The 15,206-nt window shown below is 34.0% G+C and overlaps 3 protein-coding genes and 1 long non-coding RNA gene across 6 annotated transcripts; 3 read left to right on the top strand and 1 right to left on the bottom strand.

The window, feature by feature from the left end:
- The first annotated feature begins 1,031 nt into the window (after window positions 1–1,031).
- On the top strand, window positions 1,032–2,583 carry LOC131021202 (uncharacterized). The gene is made up of 3 exons (XR_009100890.1): window positions 1,032–1,389; window positions 1,630–1,678; window positions 2,118–2,583. It is a non-coding gene; the product is annotated as an uncharacterized LOC131021202 (long non-coding RNA).
- Window positions 2,584–4,833: 2,250 nt separating this feature from the next.
- Window positions 4,834–6,593, top strand: LOC131021201 (LIM domain-containing protein WLIM1-like). The gene is made up of 4 exons (XM_057950302.1): window positions 4,834–5,203; window positions 5,878–5,974; window positions 6,040–6,155; window positions 6,221–6,593. The coding sequence occupies exons 1-4, from the start codon at window positions 5,066–5,068 to the stop codon at window positions 6,401–6,403; spliced, it is 534 nt and encodes a 177-aa protein (XP_057806285.1). The 5' UTR covers window positions 4,834–5,065; the 3' UTR covers window positions 6,404–6,593.
- A 150-nt stretch (window positions 6,594–6,743) lies between these two features.
- On the top strand, window positions 6,744–9,506 carry LOC131021200 (pentatricopeptide repeat-containing protein At5g66520-like). Of its 3 annotated transcripts, none has more exons than XM_057950301.1 (2): window positions 6,744–8,959; window positions 9,157–9,506. In XM_057950301.1, exon 1 carries the CDS (start codon window positions 7,070–7,072, stop codon window positions 8,921–8,923), a length of 1,854 nt encoding a protein of 617 aa, XP_057806284.1. In that variant the 5' UTR covers window positions 6,744–7,069; the 3' UTR covers window positions 8,924–8,959; window positions 9,157–9,506. The 3 variants fall into 3 exon arrangements, with proteins under 3 accessions (XP_057806284.1, XP_057806283.1, XP_057806282.1); XM_057950300.1 differs by having other exon boundaries at window positions 9,116–9,506; XM_057950299.1 differs by having other exon boundaries at window positions 9,084–9,506.
- Window positions 9,507–10,567: 1,061 nt separating this feature from the next.
- On the bottom strand, window positions 10,568–12,061 carry LOC131021199 (uncharacterized). Its single transcript, XM_057950298.1, has 3 exons — window positions 11,646–12,061; window positions 11,411–11,553; window positions 10,568–11,022 (listed from the first exon to the last, which is right to left on the bottom strand). Exons 1-3 carry the CDS (start codon window positions 11,938–11,940, stop codon window positions 10,909–10,911), a joined length of 552 nt encoding a protein of 183 aa, XP_057806281.1. The 5' UTR covers window positions 11,941–12,061; the 3' UTR covers window positions 10,568–10,908.
- Window positions 12,062–15,206: the final 3,145 nt, after the last annotated feature.

The following is a 15,206-nucleotide window of genomic DNA, read 5'->3' as shown; positions in this document are numbered from 1 at the left end:
AAGCTTCACCCTTGCCGGTTGAATTGTCCAATCACAATTAAATTAGCTTTAGCTCTTCAAAATTGAAAAAAATACAACAACCATTAATTGGAACGATAATAAATAAAATTTATATATATTGTGATATAAAAAGCAGTAATAAATGACATGGTACTATTATCCGCCAGTAAAAAGTATCCGCTAGAAGTAGCCGCTTAGGGTTTCTTTCACGCGGCTAATTCTAGAGGATACGAATTACTGGCGGATAATTATATGGTAGGCTCTCTAGTATTTTACTGTTTCATAATATATGATTATATATTATTTTTATCCAACATTTTCTATTATTTTATGCGTTAGGCTATATTAATTCATGTTAAATAAAATAAAATAAAAAAATCGAGACTTATTACACCACTATAATCCAAATTTGTCTAAATAGAAGCCTATTATGTATTTCTACTTCATAGAATATATTTTAAAAAAAGAAATACAAAATTAAGGTAAGTTTGTGTATAATAAAACAGTAATACGAGGATGAAAAAAATTGTACTTTAAGTATATTTGGAAACAAAAAAAAATTATGAACCAAATGTATACATTATCCGCCAGTAAAACATAGCCGCTAGCATTAGCCGCCGGGTTTAAAAAACCCAGCGGCTAATGCTAGCGGCTATGTTTTACTGGCGGATAATGTATACATTAGGTTCATAATTTTTTTTTGTTTCCAAATATACTTAAAGTACAATTTTTTTCATCCTCGTATTACTGTTTTATTATACACAAACTTACCTTCATTATTTTCAAACTTAGGGCATTATACGTCAATCATCTTACAATAATTGCACATTTATCTGGTTTTGTGCATTTTTAACTACCTATCTTACACATTTTCTTACACAATTGTACTTGTGTAAGAAAAGTGTAAGAACTTTTACAAAAAACCAAGCAACCCATCACCATCAAGTGTACTTTTCGGCTTTGACTTTCAAAGTGGGTAGTTTTGCAAGACATTTTATTGATGTGGGTAGATTTAATTCCAACCCTTTTATAATTTATATTACCCTTAATTTTATAAGCTGCCGTTTTGTTTGAATAAGGGTATATAGGGTATTACATATTTGAATAACCACCGATAGAGATTAAAGATTTGACCAAATCCCTTATTTATTGGGTTGACAAATTGGAAAGAAGTAAATGAGGGTTGAAGGAAAGAAGTAAATGAGGGTTGAATAGTGTCTTTTCACTGCCATTTTACACCTTTCACCTTCCACCTTCCAACTTTTCATCCACCATTATCGAGGAAGCAAAAATCCTTCGGCCGAATAAACAAGCATCCGGCCGCGGAGGAAGCAAGAATCCGTCCGCCGTCACATACATTCATCTAGGCAATACCGGCCATCGAACAAGGTAAGTTCGACTCTGTCTCTTCTTTGTTTTTTTTTAATTAAAAAATCGGCTTTCATAGAGATTGTTATTTCCGTCGGAGATCTGTCCATTGAACGAGTTTTTGGTTGAATAAGGCTTAATTTTTTGAGTGGTCTTATTTTTTACGATTCGACAACTCTTATTTCCGTTTGAGTTCTAGAAATTCATTTGAATAATGAGTGTATAAATTTAGATTCATTTATTATTTAATTAATTGTGTAGATGAGAATTGTGTCGGGATTCGCCGGGAAGAGAGCGTCAGCCCATTATCGTAAGCATCAATTTAGATGTTTATGTGTCTATTTTGATTGTTCATGTTTGTGTGTGAATGTGACAATCTTTTGTTGATTTTGGTAATTATACATACTATTGTTCACGATATATATTTGTTCATGAAAGTGGGATTGTTCATGTGTATCTTGTTTGTGTGAATATTTTAAGTGTACACTGAATATATCATTGTTCATGTTTGTTGTTTGTGTGAATATTTTAAGTATTACTAATTATAACTTTGTTCATGTCTTCTGTTCGTGTGAATAATTTAAGTATTACTAAATATAACTTTAATGTCTTTGTTACGATAAGAACATGGCAAGTGCTTAAGGGTAGTTGGTATGCTCATGTATGTAGTTTGTGTGAATGTTTTAACCATTACTACATATAACTTTGTTTATGTATTTGGTTGAATATGTACATGGCAACTGTTCAAGAGAGGTGGCATTGTTCATGTTTCTGCTGTCAAAATATCTTTTGGACCATCAAGAATTTGCAAAGGCAAACACAGTATCAAGAGCCCAAGTGCAGCATGTAAATATGAAATGGGCAGACAACAAAAACACAATAGACACGGGTTTATACCTCATGCGCCATTTGGAGACTTTTATGGGCGATGGATCAACAAGTTGGAAGTGTGGAATGTCGTCGTCGTCTCCACGTCACATGAGTCATATGTGAGTTAGATATTGTGACATAATTTTAAGTTGCGAGTACAATGATATAAGATGAGGGCTGCTGAAATGTGCATCTACATATTATCACGAGTTGTGCAAGAATAACAACTTCAATGCTAACTATGTCTTCCTTGGATGAGACAATTCATAAATATGAACAAGTTATAGACTTTCAACAAATATTATGTTTTATGTCATATTTCAATAGAGCACAGACTCATGATTACATTTGGTCATTGGAATCGAAGTTTATTCATTTTCATTATTCTACTTTGCTCACACATGCTTATGAAAAATATGTGCAAAAATTTGATTATGCACCGTTGTTCAGCAATATCAATTACTTGACAAGCAATTTTTTTAAGGTTTTATAAATGATGTGTCATATTCGAAATTCGTAATAACACAATGAGTGAATGAAATTCGAAACACGACATAATGTATTGTTGAAAATATGGAAAACATACATGAACAAAAAATATGTTCTTGACTGAAAAATAATTGTTCATAATTTAATACAGTCATGAATAAAAATTAAGGTTAAAACTGTTCAAACCACAAACTAAGGTAATTAATAAATGTTCATTTATTTTGTTCATGTGAAAACATACACGAATAATGTGGTCATTAATGAACAACACACATGAATGTGATATTATGTTCGCACGAATAACATACATTGAACAAGACAATATTCATGTGAACAAGCCCTATCACAAATTAGACGTAAGTTACAAAATATATATGGCTTCGACAATTTTTGCAAAACCGATAATAAATGAATAAAGGACTAAATAATAATATAAAATAAATTCTCCAAAATCGTGTGCTAATGAAAGATATGTTTGTTTGACCAAATCCAAAATACCATAATTATGAGATATTATCTTGCATGAAATTAGGGAAGTAACCGATTATAAAAATTGAGGAAATACTACAATACCCCTTCACGCCATATATATAGGCTGATCGTGCAATCATCTCACAACCGTTAGATTCATTAAATCAAGGGCTAAGATCAATTCTTAGGTGTCATAAAAATATGACATTCAAAAATATAAGGGAATACTTTGATTTAAAAAATTATTCTCACGGCCCAGAATCAAAATAATAAGACTTTGAGCCATTAAATATCTTATATCCATAGAACATTTGATGTAACATAGATAATAAATAAATAGGGGTTAGTATAATTTCAATCACCATTACAAAAGTAATTAGAACTTTTGTCAATAAAAAAATTTAGAACTAGTAACTAATCCAAAAAATACGATTAATTCAATAACAAAACCACTCATATTCTTTCACAAAAAAAAAACCACTCATATCTAATAGCGCGAGGGAGGCCATCGAAAAACTATTGAACATCGTGAATATTTTTGGCATGGGGATAGCTATTCCACCCATTTCATCCAGATAAAGAAGGCGTACTCTATCATAAGTTGTTCCGGTAAAAAAAAAAAGTGCAGCACCAATAAATTTATGAAAGATTATTTGTAAAAAGACTCTGTTGAGCCATATATTCGTGATAGAATCAATTCTTAAATTTTTCGATGCGAAAATGTACCAATCGTTTTCTATTCCTATCTAAATAGAATTTCAAATTTGATTGTGCGTTTATTCCAATTGTAAAATTTTCATTGAAAAATGATGAATAAGAAAAGATGATAAAATATTATTCTTTTTTTCTTTTTTAATCATATGTTTACTAAAGACGAAAGATGAGAAAATATTGGAAAATATTTTCACACCCATATCTTAGGATAATAAAATGAGTGAAAAAGGGGCTGTCCGAAAAAATATTCCATTTTGCTCGGAGAAAATTTTTCATCATAGTAAACATGTGAAAACAATAAAAAATAGGTGAAAATAGTACTCCCTCTGTCCATAAAAGAACTTCCTATCTTTTCTTTTTGGGATGTCCACAAAAAAACTTTCTACCTATTTTTGAACTATACCCGATCACTTATAATTGCTTACTTTTCACTTTTTCACAACTCTCAATATTAATTATAATACATTTTCACTATCCTGAATACACTCAATAACTTTTTTTCCACTCTCAATACATTCAACAACCTTTTTCTTAAAACTCGTATCAATCCCTCCTAAAAAGTTCTTTCGTGTACGAAGGGAGTATATTTTTTCTCTTCTTTTCCATTAAAGTAAACGCACTCTAACTATAAAACTCACATGAGATACAGAGGAGTAGGCTAGAGATGTTGAAGTTGCATATATTATTTGCATTGTTCCCACTATTATCAACTAATTAGTATATTCATGTATAGGTGTGCAACTTAATTGAAAAACATCACAACTGTCAAGCCAAATTGTGGTGTGGGGGGCGGAGGAATGATTATACCTAAAAACATTTCTTAAACTAAAGGCGTCAATCATTAGCAAAAAAAGTTGTTAATTTAAATTTAAAAAATGAGTCTAAACTAAATAAAAGTCCAGCACTAAATGCCGCGGCGCCATCTCTCTACAGAAAAGATTTCCGTGTGGACAGGGACAGCTCAAAACTAATTCCGAATTGTGTCAAAAGCTCCTCTCTCTCTCTCTCATATGTGTATAACTCAAGTCATAACATCTAAGACCATCTAAAAAGAAAGGAAGAAATTAAGGTAGACTGAGAATTTTAGAGCTTTCATTTCTGTGATTCTAGTATCTTTGTGGGGTGCTACTGCTACACGGATCAAGATCAAAATATGGCAAGTTTTGGAGGGACAACACAGAAATGTAAGGTGTGTGAAAAGACTGTGTATTTGGTGGAACAACTCACTGCTGACACTAAGGTCTATCACAAACTCTGTTTCAGATGTCACCACTGCAAACGAACCCTCAAGGTTTTTTTTGTCAACTCCTTTTGCTGTTTTTCCATTATTTATATATACAATTATTGTTTTGTTCATGTTAACTTGCTGTGTGTAAGTTTTTTCCAAGCCCTTTTGATGTTACCTGTGTTCCAACTCATGCTTGCTTTATGCAGTTACATGGGAAGTAGTTTGTGTTTGTAAGTTTGTTGGATTTCGTGTCATGATAGAGTTTGGGAAAGTTTGGCTTTTCGATCAACTGTGAGATGATAGCTTGGCTGGATTTTTTTTACTTTTTTAAGTGCTCCAATCATTGCAATATGATTCTTGAATAATCTAAGTTGATTCTCTTCTCTGAAGTTCATCGGTATATTGCAAGAACTTAATTTTGAATATGCAAAAAAAAAAAGAAAAAAAGAGAGCTTAGAACAGCATGTTACTAATACTTATCCAGCTATGCAAATTAAGGTTCATTAAATGGAGCACCCCTAAATCAGATATTGTGGTAAAATGGCATAATGTGAAGCTTTAATGAGTTTGAGTAGGTGTGCATGTGCTGGATTCAGCATAATTAAGGCACATGTAAATTTTAGGTCATAAGATATTGGAGAGAATTGTTTGTTTTTACCTGAAATACAAATGTAAGCAATTAATTACAGTATGTTTTTATCTGTGTGTGCAAAATTCTTATGTTATCTTTGTTGCAGCTGAGTGATTACTCATCCTACGAAGGCGTTCTCTACTGCAAACCTCATTTTGATCAACTATTGAAGATGACTGGCAGCTTGAACAAGAGCTTTCAAGGTACCACCAATCCAATAAACTATTTTACATTATACTACTTAACATTGCTTATTTCTATCTTACAGGAGCTCCAAGAAGTGCTAGAATCCACAGATCTGCAAACAGCAAAATCTCAAGTTTGTTCGCGGGAACTCAGGATAAATGCATTGCTTGCGACAAAAAAGTATACCCCCTGGAGAAGGTGAGTTAATTTGTGAAGAAAATCAAACTTGTGGTTTGATGTAACAAATGTTGTTGATTGTGTAGGTAGCAGTTGATGGGAAGTCGTATCACAAGGCTTGCTTCAAGTGCAGCCACGGCGGGTGTGTGATAAGCCCTTCCAACTACATTGCACACGAGCATCGCCTCTACTGCAGGCATCACCACACGCAGCTCTTCAAGCAGAGGGGCAACTTCACCAAGCTAGACACACCTACAACCTTGCTTTAATGTGAGGTAGCGTTCAATCAAGAAATGCTTCTATGCCTTTCTCCAGAAGATTGAAAATTGGAGGCATTTGCTGCTGATTTTAAAGTTACATGAGCATTTTTTTCAAACGTGAGAGTTCACTTATATATACGTATATTTTTGGAGTTTGAGTTTATAATACAAGTATCTGTAGAGGGAATTTTCTTTGTAAGAATTGGCTTCTTGTACATTGCCCTCTATTGTTTCTCATCATGCATTGTTGATTGAGGTGAAATCCGAGATTGAAATAACTACTTTGTTAATTGCACATAAAATTTTAATTTCTTTTTTCATCGTTAGGGAGAAAGACTCTATGCAGTGAAGCAGAGATTCCGGCAGCGGAAAAAAAAGATCGCCGGCCAAGTCCATCACTATGGAATTTGGCGAATGGGGAACTAGGGTTCCATCTCAGTTGGCGCCAAAATAAAATTGGGTTTTCTTCATATGAAATCCAACGCTACTTCAAATTATTCCTTCAAAGATTTCCTTTTTTTTTTTTTCTTTTTCTTCTCCAATGATTCCATTACAATTCAGACAAAAATATTAATTCAAAGGGCTCGATTCTATCCGTAACAATTTCATTGATTCATACACACTAAAAGCCCTAGACTTGAGCAGAACTTTTGCCGCCATTCCGAAACCATTTAGATGCAACCCCTTGCTTTCTCTCAGATCTCTGTAAGATTCATCTCTCAGCTACTAAGCAGACGCCCCCGCATCTCTCAAATTAAGCAGATTCATGCGCAGATCATCGTTCGATCACTCGCATCGGCACGCCTTTCTTTGATCGATTCGCTCATTCACTGTTATCTTCACTCCAAGAGCTTTAATTCTGCGAGAATCTTGTTCGATAACTATCGGTCGTCGCCGCCCCCGCCGATTCTGCTATGGAATCTCATGATGCGCGCTTACTCGAAGCTCCAGCATTCTTCAGAGCCCATCAACCTTTTCCGTCAAATGATCAACACTCAAGCAAAACCCGACGATTACACATTCACTTTCGTGATCACTTCCTGCGCTCACCAAGATTCGGTTGTGTGTGGGCGAATCATTCACGGGATGGCGCTAAAGAATGGGACTTTCTTGAACTTATACGTGGCTAACTCCTTGATTGGTATGTATGCTGCTTTCGAGAGGGTGCAGGATGCACGTGACGTGTTCGGAGAAATGTCTGAGACAGACGTGTTTTCATGGACTAGTTTAGTGTCTGCGTATGCTAAGAATCGAGATATGCGGAAAGCAGGTGAGGTTTTTTGTAAAATGCCGGTGAGAAATGATGTTTCTTGGGCTGTGATGATTTCAGGTTTCGTTAGGTCTGGAAGGTACACTGAGGCCCTTAGGTATTTCCATGATATGTTTCGTGAATTCGAGCCTAATGAAGCTGTTCTTGTCTGTGCTCTCTCTGCCTGTGCTAATCTCGGGTCTTTGGATCAAGGAAAGTGGATTCATGGCTATGTTGATAGCACTCCTTCTTCACAAAGTTCGAATGCTATGACTGCACTTATTGATATGTATGCCAAGTGTGGGAGAATAGATTGTGCATATCGAGTTTTTGACAAGATCATGAGACCAGACATTCACAATTATACTAGTTTGATATCAGGTTTATCCATCCATGGGCTTGGTGAGGAAGCTATTCGCGTATTTCAGCGAATGTTAGCTGAAAAGTTGAGCCCTAATGAGATCACTGTTTTGGGGGTTCTCAATGGATGCAGCCATTCAGGTCTTGTGCAGCAGGGCTCATCAATTTTTTACAGCATGGAGAGCTCGTGGGGGGTCGTGCCTAAGATTGAGCACTATGGTTGTTATGTCGATTTGCTTGGCCGTGCTGGCTATCTGGCGAAGGCGTTTGGAATAGCCAAGAGCATGCCTTTTAATCCGGATGTGGTTGTATGGAGGGCTTTACTTAGTGCCTGCAGAATTCACTCTAATCTTAGTTTTGGAGAGCGCATAATCAGTTATCTTGAGCAACTTGACAGTGGGAGTTTTTCTGGAACTAATGTACTGCTCTCCAACTTGTATGCTTCTCTTGGTAAATGGGAAAAAGTGACTCAAGTTCGGAAGGTGATGGGGAAGCAGATGAATCCAGCAGGTATCGGATGTAGTTGGATAGAGGTGGGCGGTGTTGTTCATGAGTTCCGAGTTGCTGATGTGCTTCATCCTCAGATAGTTGAGATTCGAGAGAAGTTGGGTGAGATATTGAAGAGGGTAGGGGTGGTTGGTTATGCTGCTGATGCCACACATGTCTCGTTTGATCTAAACGAGGAGGATAGAGAGCAGGCGGTGGCTTGGCATAGTGAGAAGCTAGCAGTTGCTTTTGGGCTCATGAGTAGTGTTTCTGGTGCTTCTATTCGAATAATGAAGAATCTGAGGACATGTGAGGACTGCCATGCAGTTCTGAAGGCCATCTCCAAAGTTTATGATAGAGAAATCGTAGTTAGAGATCGAGCTCGTTTCCACACTTTTAAACAAGGCAAGTGTTCGTGTAAGGACTACTGGTAGTGGTCAGTTATCTAACATCAGAATTGATTTTATAAGGTAGTGAAATCTACTTCATTCAATGTCTTTAGATGATCTATGCTTAACAACAAATTTTTCCAATAGGTGAATAGTTATAGATGTTTTCCTCTTGATATTTCAAGTCTTGAACTTGATCACATAGATTTTATCAGCCTCTTCTGCCTGAACCTGTAGCTGATTTTCAATATTCATCTTATGGAGAGACGATGATCTAGGCTTCGTTTGGAGTTGTTTGGCATGCCCGTGAGACGTCTACAACGATGTTGAGTCAATCCAGAAAATGGTATCCTGTGCATGCTCTTGAGATTTGGTGCTCTTTCATTGAAGAATGTCATCTCTCTGTTGCATGGTATATTTAGATGAACTCAATGTAGATATTTAGATGTTTGAATTCTTAAAGATTTTATTATGCTATTATATGCCTTTTTTCATTTGTAGTATATTAGCCTTTGATAGAGTATGAAGCTGATCTGCTCTAGGCGATGAACTCAATGTACATTAGCTGTTTAATTTAAATTCTTAGAGATTGTGACAGAAGTTGTCATTACTCAGAAATTTTTGTTTATGTTTTCCTTTTATCTTGTTTGTAACTTAATTGTTTTGATAGTGATATCATACCAATCAATAGGGTGAACAGTGTTAATTGAATTTCAACTTTATGTCAACCCATTTTATAGGTAAATATTTTATTTGTTAACATATTGTCTATTTGGATCATACATGAAAGAAGACGATGTTGTATTTTACTATTTCTTTATATTATAAAATATGGTCCTAACTACAGGTCATGGTTGTTCTGGCAAATTGTTGTTTTCACCTTTTGTCTTAACAATGAATCTTGCTCTTCTTAACAACCAAGAGTTACTTGATTAATTCTATGATGTATGATTGGAATTCTTTTTTCTTCAGTGAAAATATATTTAGATATATCTCATAAAATATTATTTGGGGGGAATTTCAGATTAAAATGTATTGTAGCTTTAATTTGAATCGGGCTAATTTGCTTGATATAAATACTTGTCTGATTCACGTGTTTCAGATGCAAGAACTGCAATTTCATTATTACATTAATTAATTAAATGGCCGATTTAAATAATTCATTGCCAACCCAATTTTATTATTACGAGTATTTCCGCATTTCACGTATTTAAAGAGACGTCCCACCAGAAAAAAGGATTCTAAAAACTTTGGAAATAACTAATTGTAAATTGGATTTCTTTATGAAAGACTATTCTATTCTCCTTCGTTATTTACGTTATCATTTGTTTGTTACGTAAGTCGATATGTATATTATTACAAAGCCGTATATTATTATATTATACATATAATATATAGTAATGTTTTTTATTTTGTTTGTCAGTGAGTGACCATACCAATTACCAACAGGCAAGAGGCAGGCAGTCCCCTCAACTCCATAAAAAGCTTCCACGATTCATTAGTTCAGCTAATTAAAATTACAATCAATTTAAAAATAATTACAAACAAGAAATCAGACTTACATTAATAATCTCTATAAATTAATATGATCTCGATCTGAAACTGAATTTCCTGCTTCTATATGTAAGAATGAACAGTAAATTCTATACATTAACGGAGTAATTTACTAATTTTATTCAGACGTACATCTTAGAAAGGACAAAAATGCCTTGTATTATTTATACGAATAGTTATTTTTCATAAATTACAAAATGTGGCATCCATCATTTACTTATAAAATTGCTAAAATTAATTTATTTCTACCGGAAATCTAATCCTTCAAATTTAAAATAAAACAGAGAAAATGGAAACGTACGAGAGAGAGAGAGAGTTGGATATACATGAGAAGAAGCAGATGATTAGAATATCTATTCAAAACAGGATCTGTTATTCATTCAATCAACCCTTCAAAATTAACCTCTTGAATTTGCCTGGTTTTGAACTAGCTAGTTTTAAATCCTCAATCCAACAACAGGCCGAAAAAAAAAAAATCAGCTTCCAGCTTCAGAAATTGCTTTTAATGATGGTTGCCAGCCCCTGGACTTTGATACGCCGGAATTTACTGCTGTATTATTATTTCTCAATCTCTGCCTTTCATGCTTCACCTGAAATAAATCATTGAAAAAATATTAGCATTAAAATTATTGGAAACATTAGCTGTATAGCTTGAAATTATCTGGCACATTGCTAATTAATAGTATAAATTTGATGGCCAGTTAATATCACTGCTTTCTGATGTTAATTATCACTTTGTTGAACTGTATGTGTACTTTCTTAATCTTTAATCATGCAATAATAATTGAGTAATTAAAGAACTCATTCAAGATCTACGGTTCCTTAATTAATCAAACTCATTAACTAAGAATTAATTTCTCAAGAACTTGAATTTTTCTAGGGGAATCTCAACGGTAGTTGTGGCATAATAAATTATTAATTAGTTTGAAGTCATGGATGGTGGTAATAAATTAATTACTTGAAGAAATAATCAATTACCTTTTCAGTCTTCTCCATTTCAGTTTTCCTAATTTCTGCTTCGAATTCTGGACTTATTTTCTCTGGCATGATTTTGTCAGCACCCTCTAATTGTTGCTGCTTCATCTTAGCCTGTTTCTTAGCCCACAACCCTTTCATCACTTCTGCAAGAACAAAAAGGGAAAATTATGAAAAACCCAAAATAAAAATAAAATAAGAAGAAGAAAATGTTAGAAATTAGAATTAATGAGCAAACCTTTAGATGCGACAAGCCTATATACATGGCCAAGAGCGAGAGTGTCAGTTGGCCTAAGAAGTTTAATCCTCGTTATTCGAAGAGGGGTGTTGCTGTTATCTACACTAGCGCTGTTCTTGGCGGCGGCGGCGGCGGTGGAGGAATACAAGGTGGTGGTGAGGAGGAGGGCGACGTAATGGCCGGGATTCATCTTCATGATTTCACTTGCAGAAACAGGCCAATACAGCTTGTCTACTCTTCCATTTGGATGTTGTATCACAAGAGTTGCACTATCAATGGCTTGGCAGTTGCCCATTTAATTTCTTTTGTGAGAGGGGAAGAAGGAATTGAGGAAGAATGGAAGGAGATGTGAATTTTCGGCAAGCCTCTTTATAGCCACACCCCACTAATCTTCAGCATCACTTCACCTCATTATATATATATATATATATATATATATATATTGTACCTATACACACCCTTACCCCAACAAAAACCCATGCTTCTTGATTAATAGCCACGTGTTGTAGCTATACACACCCTTATCTCACTCACGCTTCAGATCTAATATACTACTAGTATTATATTTGACGCCCCATTTAATTTATATCTTATTTTCATTTTCAATTTATTATTAAGATTGATAAATTCAAGTATATAATTTTTTTAATTTCAACTTTTATAAATAGAATTTAAGTATAATTCTAAATATTATAATTAAATTTAATTTTACAAAAATATTATTGAAATAATAAATACGATAATGGGACACGATGACATATAATACTATAAAATTGTGGAACACTAAATCTCATTTTTTCATTCAGTTGTATTCAATGGTGGGCGCAAAAAAAATGAGTATTTGATAAGATAAGATAAGCTAGATAATATATTTTGGTTTCCGAGTTCGAAATTTCGACAAGTGATTTTTCATACAATTTAATTAGATGAGAAATTAATGCTTATATGTAAAATACAGATATAAAAATGTGAAATTTTGATAGTTGGATTTATATGAACACTGCTACTAAACTCGATACTAGTCATTAGAGAGTAAACACTCGCTGGAAATTTATTACTCCATGACGTATATATTTACTCACGAGATTATTCGTTACCAAGATTAGTCAAAATTGGGGTTTTTTGTTTTATAAATAAAATGGCAAAAGGAAACAAAAAACATGTAAGAAGTGTGTGTTGATTAAGTCAATGAAGTGGTGGTTAGGACCACTTAGTTAGTAGTAGATGAATCTGCAAACCCTTTTCCTTTCACATGTTAAAACTTTTTTTAACGTTAAAATCATGCGAGCCATAATACAGGCTGCTGCTTTTCTATTTCACACTATTTACTTTCCGGTTAGAATCTTTTATCTTTTCTATGCAAACATACCAATGCTTACGATTAAAGTGGATATTTCCTATTTCAAGTTAAACGATAACTAACTTTTTACCAAATAGCTGGTCTGCATTTGGGGGCCTTTGCAAAAGTACCCAAGTTTTCAAAACTATCTACAACTTTTGACCACTTTATTTATCATCTACAACTTTTAACCATTTGTATTTTTTAATATATTTTGTCATCACACATGTGCACGCTTTTTTATGCTTGTCAGCAATCATTTCATAATTGTTCACGCATGAGGCTTCGAATGTGTACTATGATTCTCTTAAATTTTGTCCTTTTATGATTCCCCCATCACATTTTGTGCTTAAAATACCACCAAGGAAATGAGTTTGAAATACCGCACATATGTAAATATTATACGAAAATAATTTTTACAGGTTAAAATGATGCAAATGATTCTCTACACCATAGAAAATACTGTCTAAAAAAATTAAAATACCATCGGAACAAATGATAATACCGCCGGTCGATATTCTCAAATATTCAGACGGTATAGTGATTTTGGCGATGGTATTTTCTTTTTTCGACGACGGTATTACATTTATTTCCAACGGTATTCTAAGTACGTCTGGCTCCTTTTAATTTCACTTTCACGTGAATATAAAGTTCTTGCAAGTACACTCATGTCAATATAAAGTGATTCCTTTCCTAGTACATTCACGGGTGAGGGTGAGTAAATTAAACATAAATTAAACACAAAGGCCTCCATATATGTTGAAAGGATGAAGTAAATACCACACAAACATTCAAAACAAGTTGTCTCAAAGGCCTCCATATTTTTTGAGTTATAATTCTTCTTCTTGGAAGCTTTGGGGTTCTCAGCTGCCATTTCATTGGAGAATTGGGAGAAAAGAAATTTCATCGCATATCTATCAACTAAAGGTAATTCTTAGTTTTATTTTAAATACTGAAGTATATTTCGTAAATACCGTTGAGTAATGGTTTAATACCGTTGCATATTTATCATTCTAGTGTACATAGAAATTGTTGCTAATATTAGGTGTATTTTGCTTATGGAAAATTTATCTTTGAGTAATAGCATATTACCGTCGTATAATATGTACATACCGTCATCAAAATCTTAAATACCATCGTCAAAAAATGTAAATACCGTCGTATATCTATCATGTTAATGTCCATGCAATTTTGTTTTTAATTAAGTATTCTTTCATTCTATTCTAACAACCTTTGCATATGAGATAAATACCTTCGTAATGTTGATGAATATCGTCGATTACTTGATTAATACCATCTCCTAATAGTGTAATGTCGTTGCATATTTATCATTGTAGTGTATATAGACATTGTTGATATTATTAGGTGAGTTTTGCATGTGGAGAACATACCTTCGATTGATAAATTAATACCGTCGTCGAATATGTACATACCCTCGTCGAAATGGTAAATACCATTGCTTAAGTTCATTTAATACCGCCCGATTTCTATCTTGATAGTGTCCATGCAATTGTGTTGTAATTTAGCATTCTTTCAATTATTTGTAAATACCTTTGAATTGTAGTTAAATACCTTCGTAAGGTCGATAAACACCGTCGCATAATTGTTAAATACCATCGTGTAATAGTTTAATATTTTCGCATATTCATGAATAAAGATTTAATTGATGGGTTCTTCGTAAATAATTTGGTTTAGAGCGATTAATGATTTGTGGTATAAGCTAATTTATAGGAGAATATATTATTTGTATTTTAATTCATTTTATTCGTAATTTACAGATGACGGAGTGGAAAAACGTCCTTGTGAGATATGGAGGATATTGGAACGATGTCTTATATTGTGGTGGAGGTGCTACATTTGCTTATGTTCAGACAAATAACATAAGCATTTCGGAGTTAAGGCAAAATATCAATTACTACTTGATGGCAAATTCACTGAGTACCGTCTACAATTTATACTATCTATCGAGATCTCGAAGTGGCAGGATCATCTGGGGGCCTACTTCGAAACCTCCACCTCAAACATCTGGGGTGTGCACCGCCATCCAAGTGTGTACCAACTGCAGTACCCAACTCGGGTATGATCTCAAGGGACCATACATGTAATGCCCACACCGGCCCGTACAGTTTATATTTGTCGTGTTTACTAGAGTTATTCACATACTGACATAGCAGCTGATACGAATAAGCTGCCCATGGAAATTGGGCAAATGCATCAAGATC

The sequence above is a fragment of the Salvia miltiorrhiza genome, chromosome 4 (assembly GCF_028751815.1).
Source record: "Salvia miltiorrhiza cultivar Shanhuang (shh) chromosome 4, IMPLAD_Smil_shh, whole genome shotgun sequence".
Taxonomy (NCBI): domain Eukaryota; kingdom Viridiplantae; phylum Streptophyta; class Magnoliopsida; order Lamiales; family Lamiaceae; genus Salvia; species Salvia miltiorrhiza.
The sequence above is the reverse complement of the archived record's forward strand: the minus strand, read 5'-3'. Positions and strand labels throughout refer to the sequence as shown.

Excerpts from the sequence above, each read along its gene's own strand:
- LOC131021201 (XM_057950302.1), top strand. The coding sequence starts at position 5,066 with ATGGCAAGTTTTGGAGGGACAACACAGAAATGTAAGGTGTGTGAAAAG. Across the intron at positions 5,975-6,039 it reads CTTGAACAAGAGCTTTCAAG|GAGCTCCAAGAAGTGCTAGA; the intron begins GTACCACCAATC and ends TCTATCTTACAG. Across the intron at positions 6,156-6,220 it reads AAGTATACCCCCTGGAGAAG|GTAGCAGTTGATGGGAAGTC; the intron begins GTGAGTTAATTT and ends TTGATTGTGTAG.
- LOC131021200 (XM_057950301.1), top strand. The coding sequence starts at position 7,070 with ATGCAACCCCTTGCTTTCTCTCAGATCTCTGTAAGATTCATCTCTCAG.
- LOC131021199 (XM_057950298.1), bottom strand. The coding sequence starts at position 11,940 with ATGGGCAACTGCCAAGCCATTGATAGTGCAACTCTTGTGATACAACAT. Across the intron at positions 11,554-11,645 it reads TAGGCTTGTCGCATCTAAAG|AAGTGATGAAAGGGTTGTGG; the intron begins GTTTGCTCATTA and ends TTGTTCTTGCAG. Across the intron at positions 11,023-11,410 it reads AAATGGAGAAGACTGAAAAG|GTGAAGCATGAAAGGCAGAG; the intron begins GTAATTGATTAT and ends GATTTATTTCAG.